Source organism: Sceloporus undulatus, chromosome 3, assembly GCF_019175285.1.
Source record: "Sceloporus undulatus isolate JIND9_A2432 ecotype Alabama chromosome 3, SceUnd_v1.1, whole genome shotgun sequence".
Lineage (NCBI taxonomy): Eukaryota > Metazoa > Chordata > Lepidosauria > Squamata > Phrynosomatidae > Sceloporus > Sceloporus undulatus.
The window spans coordinates 6,248,554-6,268,199 of record NC_056524.1 but is presented as its reverse complement, the minus strand read 5'-3'; the positions used below and the strand labels follow the sequence as shown (position 1 = coordinate 6,268,199).

General features: G+C 40.3%; 1 protein-coding gene across 1 annotated transcript in view; it reads right to left on the bottom strand.

The window, feature by feature from the left end:
- Window positions 1–18,958, bottom strand: part of LOC121925120 (UV radiation resistance-associated gene protein-like) — a 52,917-nt gene extending 33,959 nt beyond the window's left edge. Inside the window, exons 1-5 of the mRNA XM_042456915.1 lie at window positions 18,912–18,958; window positions 18,610–18,679; window positions 18,163–18,333; window positions 17,579–17,653; window positions 16,194–16,279 (exon numbers count right to left, since the gene is read on the bottom strand). Of these exons, the coding sequence (XP_042312849.1) occupies window positions 16,194–16,279; window positions 17,579–17,653; window positions 18,163–18,333; window positions 18,610–18,679; window positions 18,912–18,958 (449 nt within the window). The remainder of the gene's footprint in view (window positions 1–16,193; window positions 16,280–17,578; window positions 17,654–18,162; window positions 18,334–18,609; window positions 18,680–18,911) is intronic.
- Window positions 18,959–19,646: the final 688 nt, after the last annotated feature.

Below are 19,646 nucleotides of genomic sequence, written 5' to 3'. Positions count from 1 at the left end.
TCCTTACTGTCAAAGGAAGATAGCTCATTTCCGGTGAAAACTCTAATACCTTTGCTCTTTTATATGATTTTTTCCCTGACTCTTTCTGGTTACATGTAATGCTATACTGGGTGTATCCATGCTGCACAATTTTGGCACGACTTTAACTGCTCCATCCTACAGAATCCAAGGATTTCTAGTTTGGTGAGGGACTTCTACATTACTCTCATGTTGTAGTTAGAAAACTCTCTGATAGCCAGCTTTAAGTTCTTGACCAAAGTATAAACCCCAGGATTCCACAGGAAGGAGCCATGATAGTGAAAGCAGTATCAAACTGCTATAACTGTGTTGTATAGATGCATCTATTGCCACTTTTCTGTGTCTGATGATTCATTTTTATTCATTTGTACTGTTGTGGTGTGTGTGTGTGCTTTGCTCTGTTAGCTGCTCAGCTTGTGGAGGAGAGGGACATAAATTTCCTAATAAATAAATCCAAATATAGCCATTATGGCTTAATAGCACTTCACAGAAGTACACTCCATAAAATTTTCTGATCCTTTTCAAAAAAGGTTGCTAAGCTTGTGGCAACCAAACAGTATGCAATCCCATAAATTAAATGCATGGAGTGGTCATTTCTCTGGCAGTATTAAGGCCAGAACAATTTCTTTGAAAAGCCCTCCCTGTTCCCATGTTTTAGTACTGTATTAGGAGGAGGAAGAAACTTTTCTCCCTATCCACTTTCTTCCCATCATTTATAGTTTTTATGAACAATTGCATTGTTCCTCAGCAAGACTTCTTCTATATGTTTCATAATAGTGCTTTCCTATTCATAAAATAGATGTAAAGCAAACCATTTGTAATTTTCTGGCTCTTACTAGACCTGTAAAAAGAAACAAGCATTGCTTTTGAGAGATAGAAACATACTGAATATCACCTGGGCCTCAAAGTAGAATAACTGAGTGGTAGGAGACCAGGATTCAAATACCACCTCTGCTATGTAAAGCCACTGAGTGATATTGGGCAAACCACACTGTCTCAGCCTCAGAGGATGGCAATAGCAAATCCCCTCTGAAAAAACTTGCCAAGAAAACCCCATGATAAGTTCGTCACAGGGTTGTCATAAGTTAGAACCGACTTGAAGGCAACACAACAATAACAAGAAATGTCACAATACAGTAGTCCCTCCACATTTGCAGCTTTGACTTCTGCAGATTTGATTATTTGTGGTTTTGATTAATATGTTCTCTCTAGTAATCTCTAGGTGGGCCAGTGCAACTCTGTTAGAAATTGACCAGAGTTGTGTTGGAGAACCTAGAAATTCCTAGAGAAAACACTTCACTAGGAATTTGTGGGTCCTCCAGCATGATTGTATAATCAACCTTTGGCAGATGTTGACCACAGAGTTGCACTGTAAGACCTGGAGATTCCTAGAGAAGTGTTCTCGCAGGTAAAATGAATAGGTTTTTTTTAATTTGTGTCCTTCACCCCAACCCAGCAAATGTGGAAGGGTCCACTGTACTAGGGAATATCACCAGTGGAAGACTAAAATTGCCTCGATTGTCATTCTGATAGAGAGGCAGGGTAAAAATAAAGATTATTATTATTATTATTATTAAAAATTATTGTGATACTCCAGATTTTTACTTAGGCCTTGTTTCTGTGTTTTAGATTTACTCATTCTATGTTCTGTCCACATGTGCAAGAGTAGAGAGGAAGCTCAAGACACACTGTGTCCTCTGTTCATCTGTATGGATGTGGACTACAGGTGTGATACTGTGGAAAGGGCTGCATTTTGCACAAAGCTGCTTCTAACTCAGGACTGTCCAAGGGAGCAAATATAGCAGCCTTTCATTAGGTATATATCCCCCCAAACTGCAATCTTGTGCTGAGGCTGTTTCTCAAATAGAGTAGACATCTGCTATAGGGTGTTTTACTCAAACTGGAGTACCTATAATTCTAGCATTACTTGTTCCAATCATCATCAGACAAGTTTAACTAAAAGTAATCTGAGAAACAGATTGATGAATAATGAATATATACAGCATTTTTGGAGAAGAGTCCCCACCCAGCCCTCAACCCGAGATGATTACCCTCTTAAGTAAGCAGCCTTTTCAATCCAGTCCAGATTATTTCACAGAATAATTACATATGATTTTGTTCCACAATCAATTCTGCTTATGTTAAAGAAATAGGTTCTACTCTTAACAAAACACCAATCACAGTCAGACTCCACCAGCCCTTTCCTGACAAAAAATAATTTCCCTGATAAACAATGATGGCTTGGATCCCAGCCCAACTGTGACCCAACTCAATTTAAGGAAGATATCACAGCAAGATTTAATACTAATTGCATGGATTAAGTATATGAAAGGTTGTCATGAGCTGTCTTTGTTTTTGCGTAAAAAGGTCTAGTAAGTTCACATCTGTTGGCAAAATGTCAAGATGGTTTTTCCAAAACAAAGCTATCAAAAAGGTCTGATAGAAAAGTATGGGAACTAAGTGAGACACATCTATTGAGGTCTTACAATAAGTAGTTTATGTTCATAATTAGAATATATACTGCAAAAGACAGCTGCCCAGACAAACGTTATGAATTAACTACAAAGTGCTATCTTATTTCATTTGCCAGTTACTACATTTAGGTCAAGACTATATTCTCTGTTTTAGATTCTGAGGTGTAGCAAGAAAAAGAGGACTTTTATTAAATATAACAGAGAAATGGGTAAGCCTCTTTTTAAATGTAAAGAAAACTGAAACTTTTTTGTGTATTTGTGCAGGCATTTGCGTTGGCACTATTGGCAACATTTTCTCCTAAAGCGACCAAGACCAAGAAGCAACTAGTTTGCTGCTAGAGAGATATTTTCAAGAGTGTAACTCTGATTTAACAAACATTGCCATATCAGTGATCTCTCCTGAAATCATGTGTGACTTCCACATTCTCAAAAGTAGCTGATGCGTTTTCAACAGCTATGGTTTGCTCTGCCAGTTGGCTTGGATCAGACTGTTAGCATGCACAATCCTCAGGCTCATCCCCATTCCCTCTCCTGGCAAACAGAGTCGAAGCCTTGTTTCCGATGAGCCACAAATTAGCCGTAACTTCCCCAACCCTAGGTCCCCTCCAAAGTTTTGGATTACTCTTCCAACAAGCCCAAGCCATCATGGTCAATGATGAGGGGAGTTGGGAATTGTAGTCCAAAATATAGGGAGGATATCTTGCTGGTCAATGACCGAATAAATTTTTATATATATATAGGGAGGATATCAGACAGGGGAGGGCTGGTCATCCAAGCCTTAAACTGTGGGCAGTTTTCACCGTGGCTTACTGAAACAAGCTAGCTTTATAAACTGAGAATGGAATGAATGTTTTATTCAAGAAGTCATAGTAAAGATGAACATCTGTCTGAATTTGCATACAGTGCTCAATTGCTATTAGTCAAGTACAGAAGCAAAAACTTTGAATCTCACAAAAACACTGGAAGGAGATTACACAATTCCAAAAACTATTCAGTTAACACCAAGCCAGAGTTTATGACAATATCCAAACAAGATGAATGTTTAAAGGTATCTACACTTGTAGGTGCCTCTTTGACTTCTGATCTGAAGATTACCATGCTCCTATATATTGTAATTATACTGTGATTATAATACTTAAGGGTGCACAAGTGGAGAGTTGATGTTAATTCTGCCTCTTTGGATTTCATCAGCCATCACAAACTGGATGCCCAGGTGGCCAGAAGGTGATAAAGGGACATGAGACAGAATAAGTATTAGCTGAAAAATGACAAAAGACACTCAGTCCCCCAGTCTAAAGAGATATGGGTGGGGAACTACACCTGTTTCCCTAGGCACTTCTATTAATACATCCCAGTCTTGTGTCGATATTGCACATGAGCCTAAACATACCAGGAAGGGCTGTTGTGTTGGCACAAACAATCAGTAAATGACATCCACCATGTGGAAAAATAGACACATTACACTAAAGCCAATCAAACATTTGTCCATATGTATGGCAAAACAGGGTGGAAATGAAATCAAATGAAATAACTGTAAAATAAACTTGTAAAATAAACTAAAACAATTGAGGCTACCAATAAGGAATCAAATTTTGTAATGCTCTCATATGTTTCTTTTTTAACTATACAAGTAGAAAACTAGGGGAGCACACAAAGAAACTGTGTGAAGTTTTGTAGTAGCTGTAGGGAACAACCCCCTATTGCAAGAATAGGCAAAGTGCAACTCCCCAAGACTGATTTTGAGGCCCTCAATGGCCTTTACAGGGAAAATATTCTTTTTTCAAGAACAAAAAGTATCCTAGAAAGTTGGAAGTGAGAATGTCAAAAGGGGATGCCTTTTTTCCCAATCAAATAAAATTTTGATTTTCTTCCTGGTTGAAAAAAAAAAGCCTCTTTTGTTTCAAAGGGGATAAAAATAAGGTGGAATTGCTCTCAATGCTTCCAAAGGGGTGAGGGTGGGACATTTTAGTAAAATCAAGGTTTCCTGAGAAATAAAAACATTAAATTAAATTAAATTAAAAACAGAGGAGGGGGGCATGGCAGTGACCCTCTGAGGTCCCAAGGGGGCAAGGTAGCTCCCACTGCCACACTACTTGATATTTAAATTGCAATTGTAAATTCTTCTTCATGCTTCAGTTCAAACAACACCTGGACCCAAATATATCATTTTTTTTTACACACATGCATGGAAGCAGTGGAACTACAGAAGAGAAATATGGATGCAAACCATGACTGGAAATCACTTGGGTATTAGCACCTTCTACAGAGACCATGTATAGCTCGAAAGCCATGAAGTCCAGAAACATTTTCAATTAGAAAATGACATTCTTGGAGTCCAATCTCCCCAGGGAGTTTTTAATGTACAACAATGGAGAGTAAGTACATTCAGATATAACACAAAATCACATTTCCATTACTAAAAACCAGGGACCAGAAAATATATCAACAGAGCTGCTGTTTAGCTTGATATCTAGTACAGGCAAATTTAGACATCTCAGTGAGAACTCCCTAACCTCAACAAAGCAAGCCCACATCAGTTAGAAAACCATGTAGTATTTTAGGTGACTTTTTAAAAAATGTACAGGTCCATGTCTTTTTGCTATGTGCCATGGTCAATTGCCTGAAGTGAATGGCTGAATGAGGCTTGCCCTCTCCCTTTTTCGTCTTTTCCCCCCTTGGTAACAGCATTTGTTTCATTCTTGGTCATAAGCCATGAATGTACAGACTAAATACAACAGTCACACATCCTACAGCAATTTCTCACAAGAGAAATAAATACAGGGAAGGTCAGATTTGCTAAAACAACCTTAGTTTACACTAGATTTATTTAAACAAAGTAATGGCCATTGGGGATTTAGAAAATAAAACGAGAGCTTTTTGGCAATGCGAGAGATATGGGATACCCCAACTGCAAACACCCAGTACTGTTATTAAAAGGACTTCTATTAAACAGATTTTAAAATAAGAATATGAAACCTGAACAAACAAGTCTTTATGCTTGCCTAGAGACTAGATTCTGAAGAGGTGCTGCTACATTAGCCATGAAAAAATGCCTCCCATCCCCATCTCTTCACAAGTACATGTAATCTGACTTTTTGTTTTTGGAGTTTTCTTTCTCACCAATACCTCCAACAGACCTTTCTTCTTCTTCATATACATGATATGCAACCTCACCCTCAGTCTATTCTTCAAATATTGTAACTAATTGCCAATACAATGGTCAGACATGAAGGAGAAACACAGAAATGGAGGGGCCGAGTGTTTTCTCAACTCACCACTAGCTTCCTGTGTGACATGAGGCAATCGCCTTTATAGCTCAGGATGTGGAAAGGAAAGAGGACAAACAGAAAAAGGTCCAAGCACAGAGACCCTTGGATGAACTGCACTCCCAAGGCACAGAAATGTAAAAGGATGAAATGTTGATCCAAAGTTTTCAATAGTAAGGCCCAGCACAGAACTGGCCAGTATGCATTCGGAAAAGTCAAACAGCAGTAACATGACTTAATGCTCACAAAAAAGTACTCTGTCACAACCCTTCTCTTTTTAGAGCTGTTTGAAAAGCATTGTAACTTTACCACAACTGAAATGCAAGCAAACATCATTCATGGACAACGTCTAAATGTTTATATATTTATGCATTTATTCCACAACTATGTCATCGCCACCGACACAACTAGCACAAATGCCCTTGTGATGTATCCACTGTTCTTTCACATTTGTATGGAACAAAGAGCAAAGCTTCCCAACATGTTCTTCATTAGTCAGGCATGCTATATCGGAGTAGATAATCTGGTCCCAATTCATTAAGCTATCTGGACCCAGAGCACTTATGGCTTTAAATCCCCATGAACCTCATCAACTTGGTTCTACAGATCCCACAGACAGCCAAAAACACAAATATATGGCTTCTAAGAGCAAATCAAGCCTGAACTCTCAATAGAAGCCAAAATGACCAAAGTGAAGCTGTTTGGACATCTAATGGGACAAAATGACTCATAGAAAAGATAATAATGCTTGATAGCACAGTACACAGTACCGGTGGATCAACTCAAACATGTCAATAGCCCAGATTATGAAAGACCTTAGTAGGGCTGGTAATAACCAGATGTCTTAAAAGTCTCTCATTCATAGGGTCGCCATAGGTCAAAGCCACAGGTCACCCCATCCATTGATGGCAATTAAAAAACAAAAAGCCAAAAGCAACCAAAAAGCATAAGAGAATCAGTGGCAGCACCATCACCCCATTCATTGTCTACTGCTGGTTACCTACCAAGACAAGCCACCATTTTAAGAAACTGATTCAGTGTTACAAAAAGGAAAAAAGAAATGAGACAGAAGAAGAGCCCTCTTTCCTCCCCATCTGCCACTGCCTTGGCCTCATAGGGAGAGAAGAACCGCTGGACTTCCCCACTGCCATTTCCTTCATGTAAGAGCAAGGAACTGTCTAATTAACAATTTGTAAGCTGCTTTGTGGCTGAAGACTGGGGTCTAAATACTCTAAATAAATAAACAAATAAATATAGGCAACTTTCTGTACAAACCCCGGCTTGAGACCACAATGGAACAGATCTAAAGAATGCTTCATCTATCTGAGTTACCATAATGTATTCAAATATCTGGCTAATTTGATATGGGTAAATAGTTACTCAGATATTTTTAGAAGGAATCTGATCACAACATCATACAGAAATGTTGGAATCACAAACTATCTCAATGTGGAACTGACCAGTTCCATGACCCCGAGGAAAACACCTCAAAAATCGAGAAGGGCAAAGATCAATCACACAATCAATCGGCCCGCCTCTGTTGACCAGTGTGCCTATGACTTTGTTGATAACAAGTTTAAAGATAACCACATGATCTCTGATTCCATTCAAAATATGGTACCCAAACCAGAATGGAAGCAAAACGTCATTGGTGTGGTTAAGAATGACACTGACTATGCAATAGTATCAGGGCATGGACAAATTGCACTTCAGGTTACAGGTGGCACAGAGGGGAAGAAGATGAACACAAGATTGCCACTGTTGCTTGTTATTCCATTTTTATCATGTGCAAATATGCCCTTAAAAGAAAACTATGCAGATAGTTTTTAGGAGTCTAGATAACCACTACACCAATCTACCATGCTCAAATTGAGATCACGCCAGTTACACGGGACGTTACTTTTCAGCTTAAGGCTCGTTCAAACAAATACTACATGATAAATTCTACAGCATCCAAGATGAATGAGAAAATTAAAGACATGTTCAGAAATTGAACAGGTTGAAAAGGGGACTTATTTTTAAATGTCAGAGTTCAGTATTCTAGGTATTACCTGTAAATATTGTTCTCATTACGACTCTATGGAAAATTAAGCCATCTTCCTGAAGTTTTCAATCCTCCCTCCCTTCATAAGCTGCCTGTTTTTTCTATATAGGTTTTCCTATGGCCCCAGGCTAGAATTCAACACCCACTTGCCAGCTGTTAAAATTCCTGATTTAATCCTGAACAAAATGTCCAGGGCCTGGTCACCCTTCAACAAGCTCCACAGAAAGCTGCACTGTCAGGAGTTATTAGTGAGAACGAAGGAAACAGCTAGGAGTCTGCTCTCTTCAGGCCCATTACAAAGCTGGTCACTATAACATAGGCAAGGCTATTTCTCTCGAGACTGAGCATGTAGAATTTAGGATTCCCAGCATGCTCAGTGGTCACTGAACAAGAAGAGCAGATTCCTTTTAATTTCTGAAAAACATTTGCATTTATTTGAACTCTATAGAGGCACTCCCCATTCATGTGTTAAAAGATTATAAGGGGCTGGGTTGGGCAGAGAGTGAAATTGATCCCAGGGAACACATATTCTTAGACCCACTGACAGAGCTCATTTCCCACCTCCTCTTTAAGGTCTTGCTTGCCTTCAGCCCAATTTCCAGTCCACAGGTCCCTGAGGGCCTCCACCTGTGCATTTCTATCTGCTGTTAACTTCCTGAACCAGCAAAGAGGAGAACACGCAGATGTGTGGCTCAACTTGTGCTGATGACCAGGCTTTTCTGCAATGCCACCATTAGCGATTCATTCTGTATGTGCGCTCCTCTTATTTAGGCAGACAAATCTTACAGACGTAAGATACTGTTTCTACTTGCTGTGCATTCAAAGAGAAGTCAAGGCTAATAAGGAGAAACAGTACCTCAGGGGTTGTTCTATAATGGAAACAGACGTCAGCATCTAAAGAATCTCAGCTTGTAATGATAGCGTTTCTCATCCTTTTAGCTTGAAAAGATGAGTCTAAATTGTGTGTAATGCAAAACAAGGTTTCCAAAGCCAAGAGGGCGCTAAGCAAAGTTGACAGTAGTCATAGACCTTAAGTGGCCAGAAAAAAAATTTCCTTTGTTCAATGACCAAAAGCTAAATAGCTATTCTATGCAAAATATAACTAAATGTGTGTAATACAGTTTTGTTAACATGATTATGCACTCACTGATGTACACTTTTCTTGTCCAAAAATTCACAGAATGACAGAGGCAAGAAGATGTTTTTCTTTATGTAACAAGATATGAAGCTGGTCACTAGCTATAATGGCTTTAAAAGGGGATTCAGAAAATTGGTGGGGGTCAGTTCTATCAGCATCCATTAATACAGCATCCATAAATACTGTACTTTATTTTATTTAAAAATAAATAAAAAAACTGCAAGTTAAACATAACTTCATGCTCACCAGAAACATATCTGAATATTAATGCTGAAGTATACAAAAAGCAAATGTTGGGGGAAGGTTGCTGCCTTTGAACCTCCTTTGTGGGCTTCCCAAAGGCAGTCCTCTAGCTTGCCACAGTTAAAATGAGAATGCTATACCAGACATTCCCTTTGTTTGGTTTATGAGGGACATTACATTAATAAAAGCTATCCCACTTTGTTAGGGTTAGTCTGTCGGAGAAGTAAACGGAAACCAAGTTGGTTTCACATACAGGTGGTAGTCTCAGCATTCCACCTTTTTGTAAGCGCAATTAGAGAACTCAGACATTTGAGAATTTATTTTTTAATGTTTTTGCAGGAACATGGAACAAAACTGTACTTGCTGAATCAAGTTCAAAAATAAGACAGTCCAAGTGTGTGTAGCTCAGCCTCACCACATGTATTTTCATTAAAATAGCCATCCCACTAGCACTATTCTTTTTCTTGCAAGGCAACAGTGTCACCTCCTGGTAGACCAGCTACACTGAATTTTAGTTTTCTAAATCCAAGCAACTAATCCAAGATTGAAGGTGTTGGTGGGAGACAGAAGCAAGCTCAGCAAAGCTAGTTTAGAGTCCAAAGCATTTTTATAGCTAGGTTGAACATCCATTAGGAGTCTTCACTTGGCCCCCCAACACAGAGATTTAGTGAAGTCAGTCCATTCATAGATCCAAAATTCCCAGCGCTGAACTTGATATTGGTCCGCTTACAGTAACTGTAATTCCCTTGGCTCACCAATTGGGCCTCCCAAGCAACAAAGCAGGAGGATGCAGTCATGTTCTAGAAGAGTTTGTTTCTCCTAGAACATGGCCACATAGCCTGAAAAACCCACAAAAAACTATGGATGCCGACCATGAAAGCCTTTGACTTCACAAAGCAGGAGGAGATGGGAAGTAGTGCCCATTCTAGCAGTAATGCTCAGTTATAAACCCGTCAGGAAACTTCTCCTTCCAAACAGATTTCAGGTAACAGTTCTGGGAAGGAAGAATGATCATGTTTGTATTGATTCTTTGTAGGCTTCTCTGGGAGCCCTTTCAGATGAACTGCATGATAAAAATGACTTCAATAAGTGAAACAAGCAAGACAGCAGGATGGTGACTTTGGCCTCGTATTAGCATCTTCTCTCATGGGCTTCTGACTGCTCTTTGTCAGCTAATAGTAACATTGGTAGAGAGCTTTGTGTGCCAGTGTAGCATAGTAGTTTCAGCGCTGGACTATGACTCTGGAGACCAGGGTTCAAATCCCTGCTTGGCCATGTAAACCCATTGGGTGACCCTGGGCAGGTCACACTCTCTCAGCCTCAGAGGATGGCAATGGAAAGCCCCTCCAAAGAGACGTGCCAAGAAAGCCCTGTGATAGGGTTGCCTTAGGGTCACTGTAAGTCTGAAACGACTTGAAGGCACACACAACAACAACAGCAACAGCAACAAGAGAGCCTTACAATCAACGATTAAGACATTCTCTCTATCCCAGGGCTAAAATTACCTGACCTTGTTTCTACTGTAGGGGTGGGCAAAGTGCAGTCTGGGGGCCACATGTCACCCACCAGGCATTTTTGTTTTCTCCCAAATTCTCTCTATCTAGATGATTGGGAAGGCATTTCCACCCCGTCTGGAGGTCCCCTGGGCCTGTCAGGTTTTGTTTTGTTTTTTTAAAGAAGATTTTTGTTTAGGTTTTTTAATTGTTTTTGCCCCCAAATGCCCTCACGTGGGTGGGAGACATTTCTGCCAATGGGGGAAGGAGAGTTGGACCAGTAAGGTCTCAATAAGTCTTTTTGAAACAAGAACCTCCTGCTGTTAAAAAGTGCCTTTCCCGGGCCTAAAATGACCCAGGAAGGCCCCAAAACATGGTGAAAATGCCCTGTATGCATCCTGGAGGCTGTTTGGGGGACAAAAAAATAATTCTTGATTTATTTTTTAATTTTTCAGTGGTCAGTGCAGGGGGAGAACCAACATCATGCTGTGGTTTAAGTGTTGGGTCAGGACACTGGGGCTGCAGAAAATCCAGTTTGACACCACTTTTAACTGTCATGGCTCAATGCTATAGAATCCTGGGAATTGTAGTTTGTTGTGGCACCAGAGTTCTCTGACAAAGAAGGCTAAATGTCTCATAAAACTATAATTCCAGGAATTCTATAGCATTGAGCTATGGCAGTTAAAGTGGTGTCAAACCAGATTATTTCTGCAGTGCAGATGCAGCCTCAGGCCACGGTTCAAATTTTTGATCGGCTATAGACACCCACTGGGTAAGGCACCTTGGGCAAGGCACACTCTCCCTGCCTCAGAGGAAGGCAAGAGCATACCTGTTCTGAACCAATTCTACCAAGAAAACCCTCTGATAATGCCACCATAAGTCAGAAATGACTTGAAGACACACAACCACCACAGTGCAGGGAGTTTGTGTGGCCATTCAAGGTCTCCTGAAGGACCAATGTAGCCCCTAGCCTCCCACAGTTGCCCATCCTTGTTCTAGAGCATTCAACTGAGACCCCTTTCTTTCTGTTCCTGGTCTTGGCTCACACCTCTTTACATACACACACAGTGTGTTCAACTGCATCTTTCTCTTCTTTATAGGTTACTGATAAGAACGTATGTGCATGGATTAATTCACACTGCAAAAAGAAATCCTAATGCAACAAACTGCTTATGTGCCAATTCTAAACTTAATTTTGTAAGTTCTCTGGGTTAAAAGGATAAGAGAATGGAATCACAGAACAATAAAAAAATGAGGGGAACTGTTTGCTTGGAATGCTGGAGATATATGCATCAGATCACCAAGAAATCAAGTTATTAAAAACATGGAGTCCACTGTAGCTGTATAGAGAACCAAACAATGAACTGCACAAATCTGTGTTCCAAAGATGCTTTGAAAAGTCAACTTTATGAAAGGGATGTTTATGCTCCACTTGAGACTGCTGGAAAGAATTTTCATGGTATATTGTTTTTTCCTTAAAATACTATTTATTTTTCCCCTGAAAAAGCTATGTTTTTGAAATGCATGAGGAGCATCCACCTGTAAAGCTGTCTTTGGTTTTGTATAAAATTCTCTCATATGTATGTCATATCTGTTCAATCCACAAATCAGTAGAAACCTAAAGAAAAGCAACTGATAATCAATCCGTAGGTCTTAAATTTTCTTCCCAAGCTGCAAGGCAAAATATCTTCCAGATGGGATGGAGAGCAGAATCAACTGAGTGTTCGTTGGCTTTATGGTCATCAAAGCAGTGTTCATTTGGTGCTCACAAACCATCTGAAGGCCATCCTACCATGACTCAAGTCTACAATAATTTTCACTCAGGAGTGACTACAAGGCAAGTAAGTATACATCTGTCTGTAAAAGGCTATTTGTAAATTTAGTGGTTATTCTCTGCTGTTTTCATAACTGTTCTTCCTCTCTCAGCATCTCAGAGATAGCAAGTCTATCTTATTTTAAAATAACTATCCTAAATATTGAAAACTGGATACATGTTAAATATGATACAACTATACTGCTGCCTGCTCTCTCAATACATACATACATACATGTTAGTTATTACCTTTAAAGCCCTACATGGTTTAGGTCCAGATTACCTACAAGATTGCCTCTTCCCATATAAACTGCCCTGTACATTCTGGTCCTCTGGCAGACATTTACTCCAATCAGCTAGGACTACACTGGCAACTGTCAGGCAGAGGACTTTTTCTTCAGCTGGTCCTAGACTATGAAATGACCTACTAGAAGAGATTCAACAGCTGAATACACCGTCTGAATTTAATTCAGCATTGAAGACCAGTCTCTTCCAGCAAGCTTATCCAGATGATTTTTAAATGATCTTATTTGTCCTTTGAAACTGTTGCATGTTTTGATTAATGTGTTTTAATTGACATTGTGCAGTTTTATTTGTTGATGTTCCCTGCCTCAATCCATTATTTTTGTTTATTATTATTACATACATAAATATATTATTCTGCTCTTCCTCCATAAGAGCAAAGAGTAGTATATACAACTCCTCCTGCCAATTTTATGCTTACAACTCCACAGCGCAGAGGTTAGGCTGTGAATATATATCTGATAGGCCTGAGGTCAGCTAGTGAGTCTCATGGCTCAGCTGGGATTTGAGTCTCCCCCAATCTAATTGGTACAATGACTCTATAAATTAGCAGTAGTTAGTTAATCCAGAAACAGGATAAAAGATGGACCAGAATATGCTCTGATAAACATAACAAGAAAGACGAATCTATACAATTGAATGGTAAGGACAACAATGCCCCTCGTAACGATGGCCTGATACAGATGGGCAGAAAGGAGCACTGAGACGCCACCTCTTTCTGCCCCATACAGAAACCGCAGCAACCAAACACTGTGGCCTTTGGAAGACCTAAAAAGAAACTGCTCCTGGTGGGTTCTCCTTAGGGCACGCTTGTGGCACCATTGACACCTTCGCATGCATTGATGACATCCACGTGGCACTGCACCATGCTTACATCATCATGGCGGCCCCGTGTAGATGGGGACGCGCCATTATGGCACGATGGGACTCAGGAGAATGCGGTTGCTCTGTTCTCCCGAGTCCTAAAATCGGCCCCAGAGCGGCACTTTTTGCCCGTTTTTATTCAGCCTATGTCAGATCAAGAGAGGCATCTGGATTGGGGAAGGATACTGAGTGGAGAGGCAACTAGGTAGATTTGTCTCTGGAGTGTTAGTGCAGAGTATGATGCAGCTGTGCAGCCAAGATCTTGCCAAGAAAACTCTGTGACAGGTTCACCTTAGAGTTGCCATAAGTTGAAAACAATCTGAAGGCACAAAACAATAACAAGCTAAACCTGGCAGCCTCTAAAGTACAGGGATATATTGTTTTGTCTCATTCACATTTAGATAATCTGCAAAGAGGTAGGTTTAGTCTGGGTCCTACAAAAACCCACTACTATAAACATCCCATGAGAAAAGCAATTTATCCATGACATAAGGATGACAAAGGGTATACTATCAGAAAACCAAACTAATTGCAGATCCATGATTAAGCCCTTTAATTTAATGTAACTGTCTAATTAAAAAAAATTATAAGACGGCCTGAGAGCCTTTGTGGCTGAAGAGTAGGGTATAAATACTTAAAATAAATAAAATAAATAAGTAAGCTTGAAAAATACTAAAATTTCATAAGCAGACAACCTGAGGACTGAGTCTTTTAGTTTAAGCAAAGGCATATACAAGTGGATGTACATACGACACGCCTTAGAACTGCAAATTAACTGGATAAAATAGCTATTTAAACTTTAGATATAGCCAGGGCTCAGTGAATAATACTGAAATACTTATAGTACAAGATCTGCAGGCAAATGGACTGACATCTCATTGTTACTATTACCATTTAAAGAACTTGGATAGGACCAGTTAGAACAGGGCCCATAAGCCTGTGATCAGGGAAGAAAATTGAAAGCTACACCATTAGCATTAATATCAGATAACTGTTCTCCTTCTTTTATAGGAGTTCCAAAAGCCCAGCATCACTCATCTAGGATAACTGATTTCACTAGCAATGATAAGAGCACCTTGGCAGGGCACCAATTATGAAGAGGCATTCAGTACTAGATGCCATACTCCAGAGGTGGGACTAGTGCAGAATACAGTGAAACAATGGCATCCCATGACTTGTAAGCAATAGTGCAGTTTATGCATATTAGAACTCCAACAGACCTTTTCCTATTGTAGTTGCATCATGGTGCTGATGCATGTTCAACTTAATAAAACCATGAGAACCTTTGTTCATGTATTATTGTGAAGCCACCTATTGCTCCATTCCATACGTGTACATTTGGTTATTATTCACCTATTGCTCCATTCCATACGTGTACATTTGGTTATTATTATTGTTGCCTCAATGCAGAACTTGGCATTTGCTCCTTTTTAATTTCCGTTTCAAAGTGAAACAAGCAAGGCTGAGAAAGAACCAAGGCCTTGGTGAACTTCTGTTACAGTTGGCATATAGCAGATAACTGCTGGTTACATAGGCTAATTATTTGATCCTGTGAGGCTTGTTCTTAACCTGTTTAGAAAACTCATATGTGTGCTCTCAAGTTTTGGGGTGCTGTTTAAATTTCAGAGAAGATTTTATCTCCACAGACAGCACAACTTATTTGTGCAACTTGCAGCCATTAACACTGGTTATGGCCAATAATACTGTCATATTCTCTACAATTTATTCCTGTTTCAAGAAATCAGATAGAACTTAGTATCAGTGAACATTAAGATAGCAGAAGAAAGAAAAGGCAACAAAGAATGAAATATTCTGCTCCTAATCAGTGACATTAAAACATACTGCAACCACTAGAACAGCAGTAGTTAATCTGAGGTAATTGTGGTGCTAGGCTGCAAGTTCTGCCATCCCTGGCCACCGGCTGTAGCTAGAGCCAATGAGAATTTTTGTTCAATGCCATGTGAAGAGCCACAATGCAGCCAGTCTTGTATTAAGGATAAAGCTACCATTCATCTGCAGCAGTACAGCTATAAGAGTATCCACGCTCGCTACTGTTCATACTAATAAGGGTACCTTTATGTGTGTACTCACTAATGCTAGGAAACTCATCACCAGTTAGTGCCCTATGTGGTAAGCTAAACTCCCTAGTAAATTTAATGCATTTTTGTTATGTGTCTTCACATTGACTCTGATGGCAACCCTAAGGCAAGCAACTTGCCCAAGATCACCCAAAAGGTTTCGATGGCTAAATGGGGATTTCAGCTCTGGAGTCCTAGTCCTAGTCCAGCACTGGCTCACTGAGAGTCTAGTCCAATACTGGCTCTCAGGAAAGGCCTAACATAATCTTAAGGAAGTCTTGAAGTCAGGCATCAAAGATGGAACAAGCTTATTTACAACAGTGCTACAGGCAGAATATCAGACATGATGTGAAAACCTCTTGGAGCAATGTGTATGTTCTACCTAATGACAAGTGTTACTTTTCATAACATTATCTGTGTCAAAGATTCTGATTCAGGATTTAGAAAAAAAAGGATTACCTAAGCAAAGAGAAGACATCATATGAATTACGAACACTGTTCTGATCCACCTGGAGGAGGTTATTCTTCTGGGTTCCTGAGTGGCCCTTAGAAGGCAAACAAGGTTTTATTAATACTTTAGAATTATCAAGGCACTCTGAGGGTGCTGAGGGAGGATGCAACAATCTACACTTTTGAAAATAAGCTCCCTGCTGCCCCATGCAGGAATGCATGGAATGAATGTTCCTTTCTAATCTACTTAACTAGTCAATAAATACAATGGTCTCCGGCAGCCCAGAAACATTTCCTTAGTTTTGAAGCAGGTGCCCGAAACATAACTGAAGAGGGTTGAGCAGTTCCTTGCATGTATAATGGCCCCAACAACTCAAAAACCTTATGGTGACAGCTTGGCCGAGGGGTGACATGATGCTTCATACAGAATGCAAGCTAGGGATCACTAAGGAATAACACACATTTAAGAACAAAATAAGACAACACCAAGCTTTATTGTACAACTATTTATCAGTAGTATTCATAATGCACTCCTACAAGTGAATCTCATGGCAATAATACTTCTCTCTCTCTCTCTTTTTTGTTCTCACAACTAAGAAAAAAAAGAAAAAAGAAAAGAAGGAAGGAAGGACGGAAAGAAATGAGGGGAGAGCAACCTGCCCCAGATGGATCTAATTTTCCATTAACCTGAAACTGGATGCTCCACAAGCCAAATAGATTTGCATGAATGTGATTAAGAGGCTTGCTATATTTATCTGTACATCTTTCAAAGATCTTAACACAAACACATGGCCTCCTGTTATCTTTCTGGCCCCAATTCCAATGAGCAAATGGACATACAGAGCAGCTATTCACTTAATTTGTTACTAGCATTAAAGGGCCTCAAAATTCCCTTTTGGACTGAGGAAAGCTCAGTGCTGAACTGTTTAAGCACATAAACCAAAAGCTGTTGATTTCATTGCTCAGGAAGCTGTGATTACAGTACATTATTAGACTCTGACCTCGTAATCACTAGATGTAGCAACTATGACAAGATTTCTATCTTGGAGGAAAAAGGAGAGAATTTTTATGCACATTTTATGGTGCTGTAGTGTACATTTTAAAGTGCTTCAAGTGTTCAACTAGAACAAATATTTAGCTTTCATAAAGCAATCGCCCCAAATTACTGCAAAGCTATGTGTATTCATAACTAAAAGTCACTTTGTACTATAAAAAGACTCCAAAGAGAACAAGACACATTATCTATGCAAAACCACTATGGACCTGTACCTAATTGGCGTAACAATGACTGCAGTGGTTTTCCCCAGAACATACAAGCAAAAGCGTGCAATCTGTTCCAAGTCTAGGAATTCTACTCTATACAAAACAGAGGCATATGCGATGCATATTCTTACCTTCTGTTCATAGGATGCTCCATAATAACCATCATTTAGCCCAAAAATAATTTCATTTGGACTGCGAGCATGTATCTGTCGATTAAAAACAGTGTCACACATTCAGTCTATTTGTTTCTAACTCAGTTATTTACTTCTTCCAGTCCTTCAGTGATTTAGTTCTTCTACCACTTAAGGTAGCAGTCACCATAGCAGTAGTGCATTTACTAAAAGCCCTTGACTATTCAAGTCCATCACCATTTGTATGGTGATCCCAGGCAGAGTCACTTTCAGGGCAAATTTCACAATGTGCAAAACTAACCAAATCATCCCATAAAACTGATGTCATAATAAATGTGTTACTCTTTCAAGATGCTACAAAGCTACTAAACAACTAGGACAACTATTCACTGGTAAGCAAGTAAAAAGTTCAGTTGTCAAAATCAGTAGCTAATTCTAACCATACCATCAAATTCTACACAAGATTTGCTGACTCACAATCTTCAATTCCTTATGAGGAATTCTGCTTAAATAGTTCAAAAGAGACAGCTGTTCAAAATTTCTGTTACCTAGCTGAAACAACTTTTTTTAAAAAAAAAATTTACCTGCTGGCCCACATATTTCAGTCCATCTAGATTAACCTTCCACTCGATCAGTAGCTGATAGGTGTCATTCTTGCCACCCCATATCCTCACCACAAAACAGGACACTGACGTATCAAGACGATCAGGCATTAGGCCAAAGTCCAGACTTCGCCATGTTGGATTCTGTGGATATGAAATAAGAGGGACAGTTCCAGTAGCGTGAAAATGTTCAGGAATATTTTACCTAGCTGTGCACTGTGTTGACCCAAATTTAACTATTATTAATATTATTATTATGCTTTATATAGCGCTGTAGATTTACCGATGCTTCCTTGAGCCCCAGGTTTGAAGAAAAGGTGGAGGTGTAAACAAAGAAATGGATGGGTGGGTGGATTCCTATAGTCAATTTATAATTAAGTACTTCTAAAGCTGCATCCGCACTGCAGAAATTGGAACGTGGGTTCTTACCTGATGACGTCCTTTTCCAGCAGAGAAGGTCCGAGCATCCTTGATATTGGGTAACTCCGCCTCTTGGCACCTGGTAGGCAGGGAGATAAAAAACAAAGGCCAGGGGCCGCCCCCCGCCTCTATGGGCGGAGTGACCCCTTGCATCTCCAGTCAATGACCAGCAGAGCAGGAAGAACAGTCCAGTAGGGACCCCCTAACTCATGAAGATCGGAGACCTGACTTATAAACTGGGAGAAATATGAAGGTCCGATGATAATGTCCGCGAACATCAGCAGAGCAAGGGTGGGAAAGGATGCTCGGACCTTCTCTGCTGGAAAAGGACGTCATCAGGTAAGAACCCACGTTCCATTTCCCAGCAGAGAAGGAGCCGAGCCTCCTTGATATTGGGATTTACAAAAGCCAACTGCAATTAGGGAGGGTCTGCTGATCCCGCGGACGAATCAGGGACAATCTGTTGGAGCACCCTGCGGCCAAAGGCTGCTTCGGCTGACTGGAACAGGTCAAGCTTGTAGTGTCTTATGAATGTGGAAGGGGTCTTCCACGTGGCCGCTCTGCAGATCTCGGCCAGGGGGGCATTAGTAGTTAGAGCAGCTGATGTGGCCGCGCTTCTGGTGGAGTGGGCGGTGATGCCCTGTGGCGGCACCAAATCTAGGGCTTTGTAGCAGGCGCTGATGCACTCTCTGATCCACCTTGACAGAGTCGAAAGGGACACCTTTTTACCCTGGGACCTTGGGTGGAAAGAGACAAACAAAGTTTCTGACTTTCTGAAACTCGCAGTCCTTTTGAGGTATATTCTGATTGCCCTACGCACATCCAGGGTGTGCCAGACCTTTTCTAATTCTTCAGACGGTCGAGGGCAGAAGGAGGGAAGAATGATGTCTTGGGGATGAGTGGAAGACCGAGTTAACCTTGGGAATGAAAGTCGGGTCTGGCCGTAGTATGACTGAGTCTGGTCTAAAAATGCACAGTTCCTTTCTGACGGACAGAGCCCCTAACTCCGAGACGCGGCGCGCCGAGGTTATGGCCGTGAGGAACAA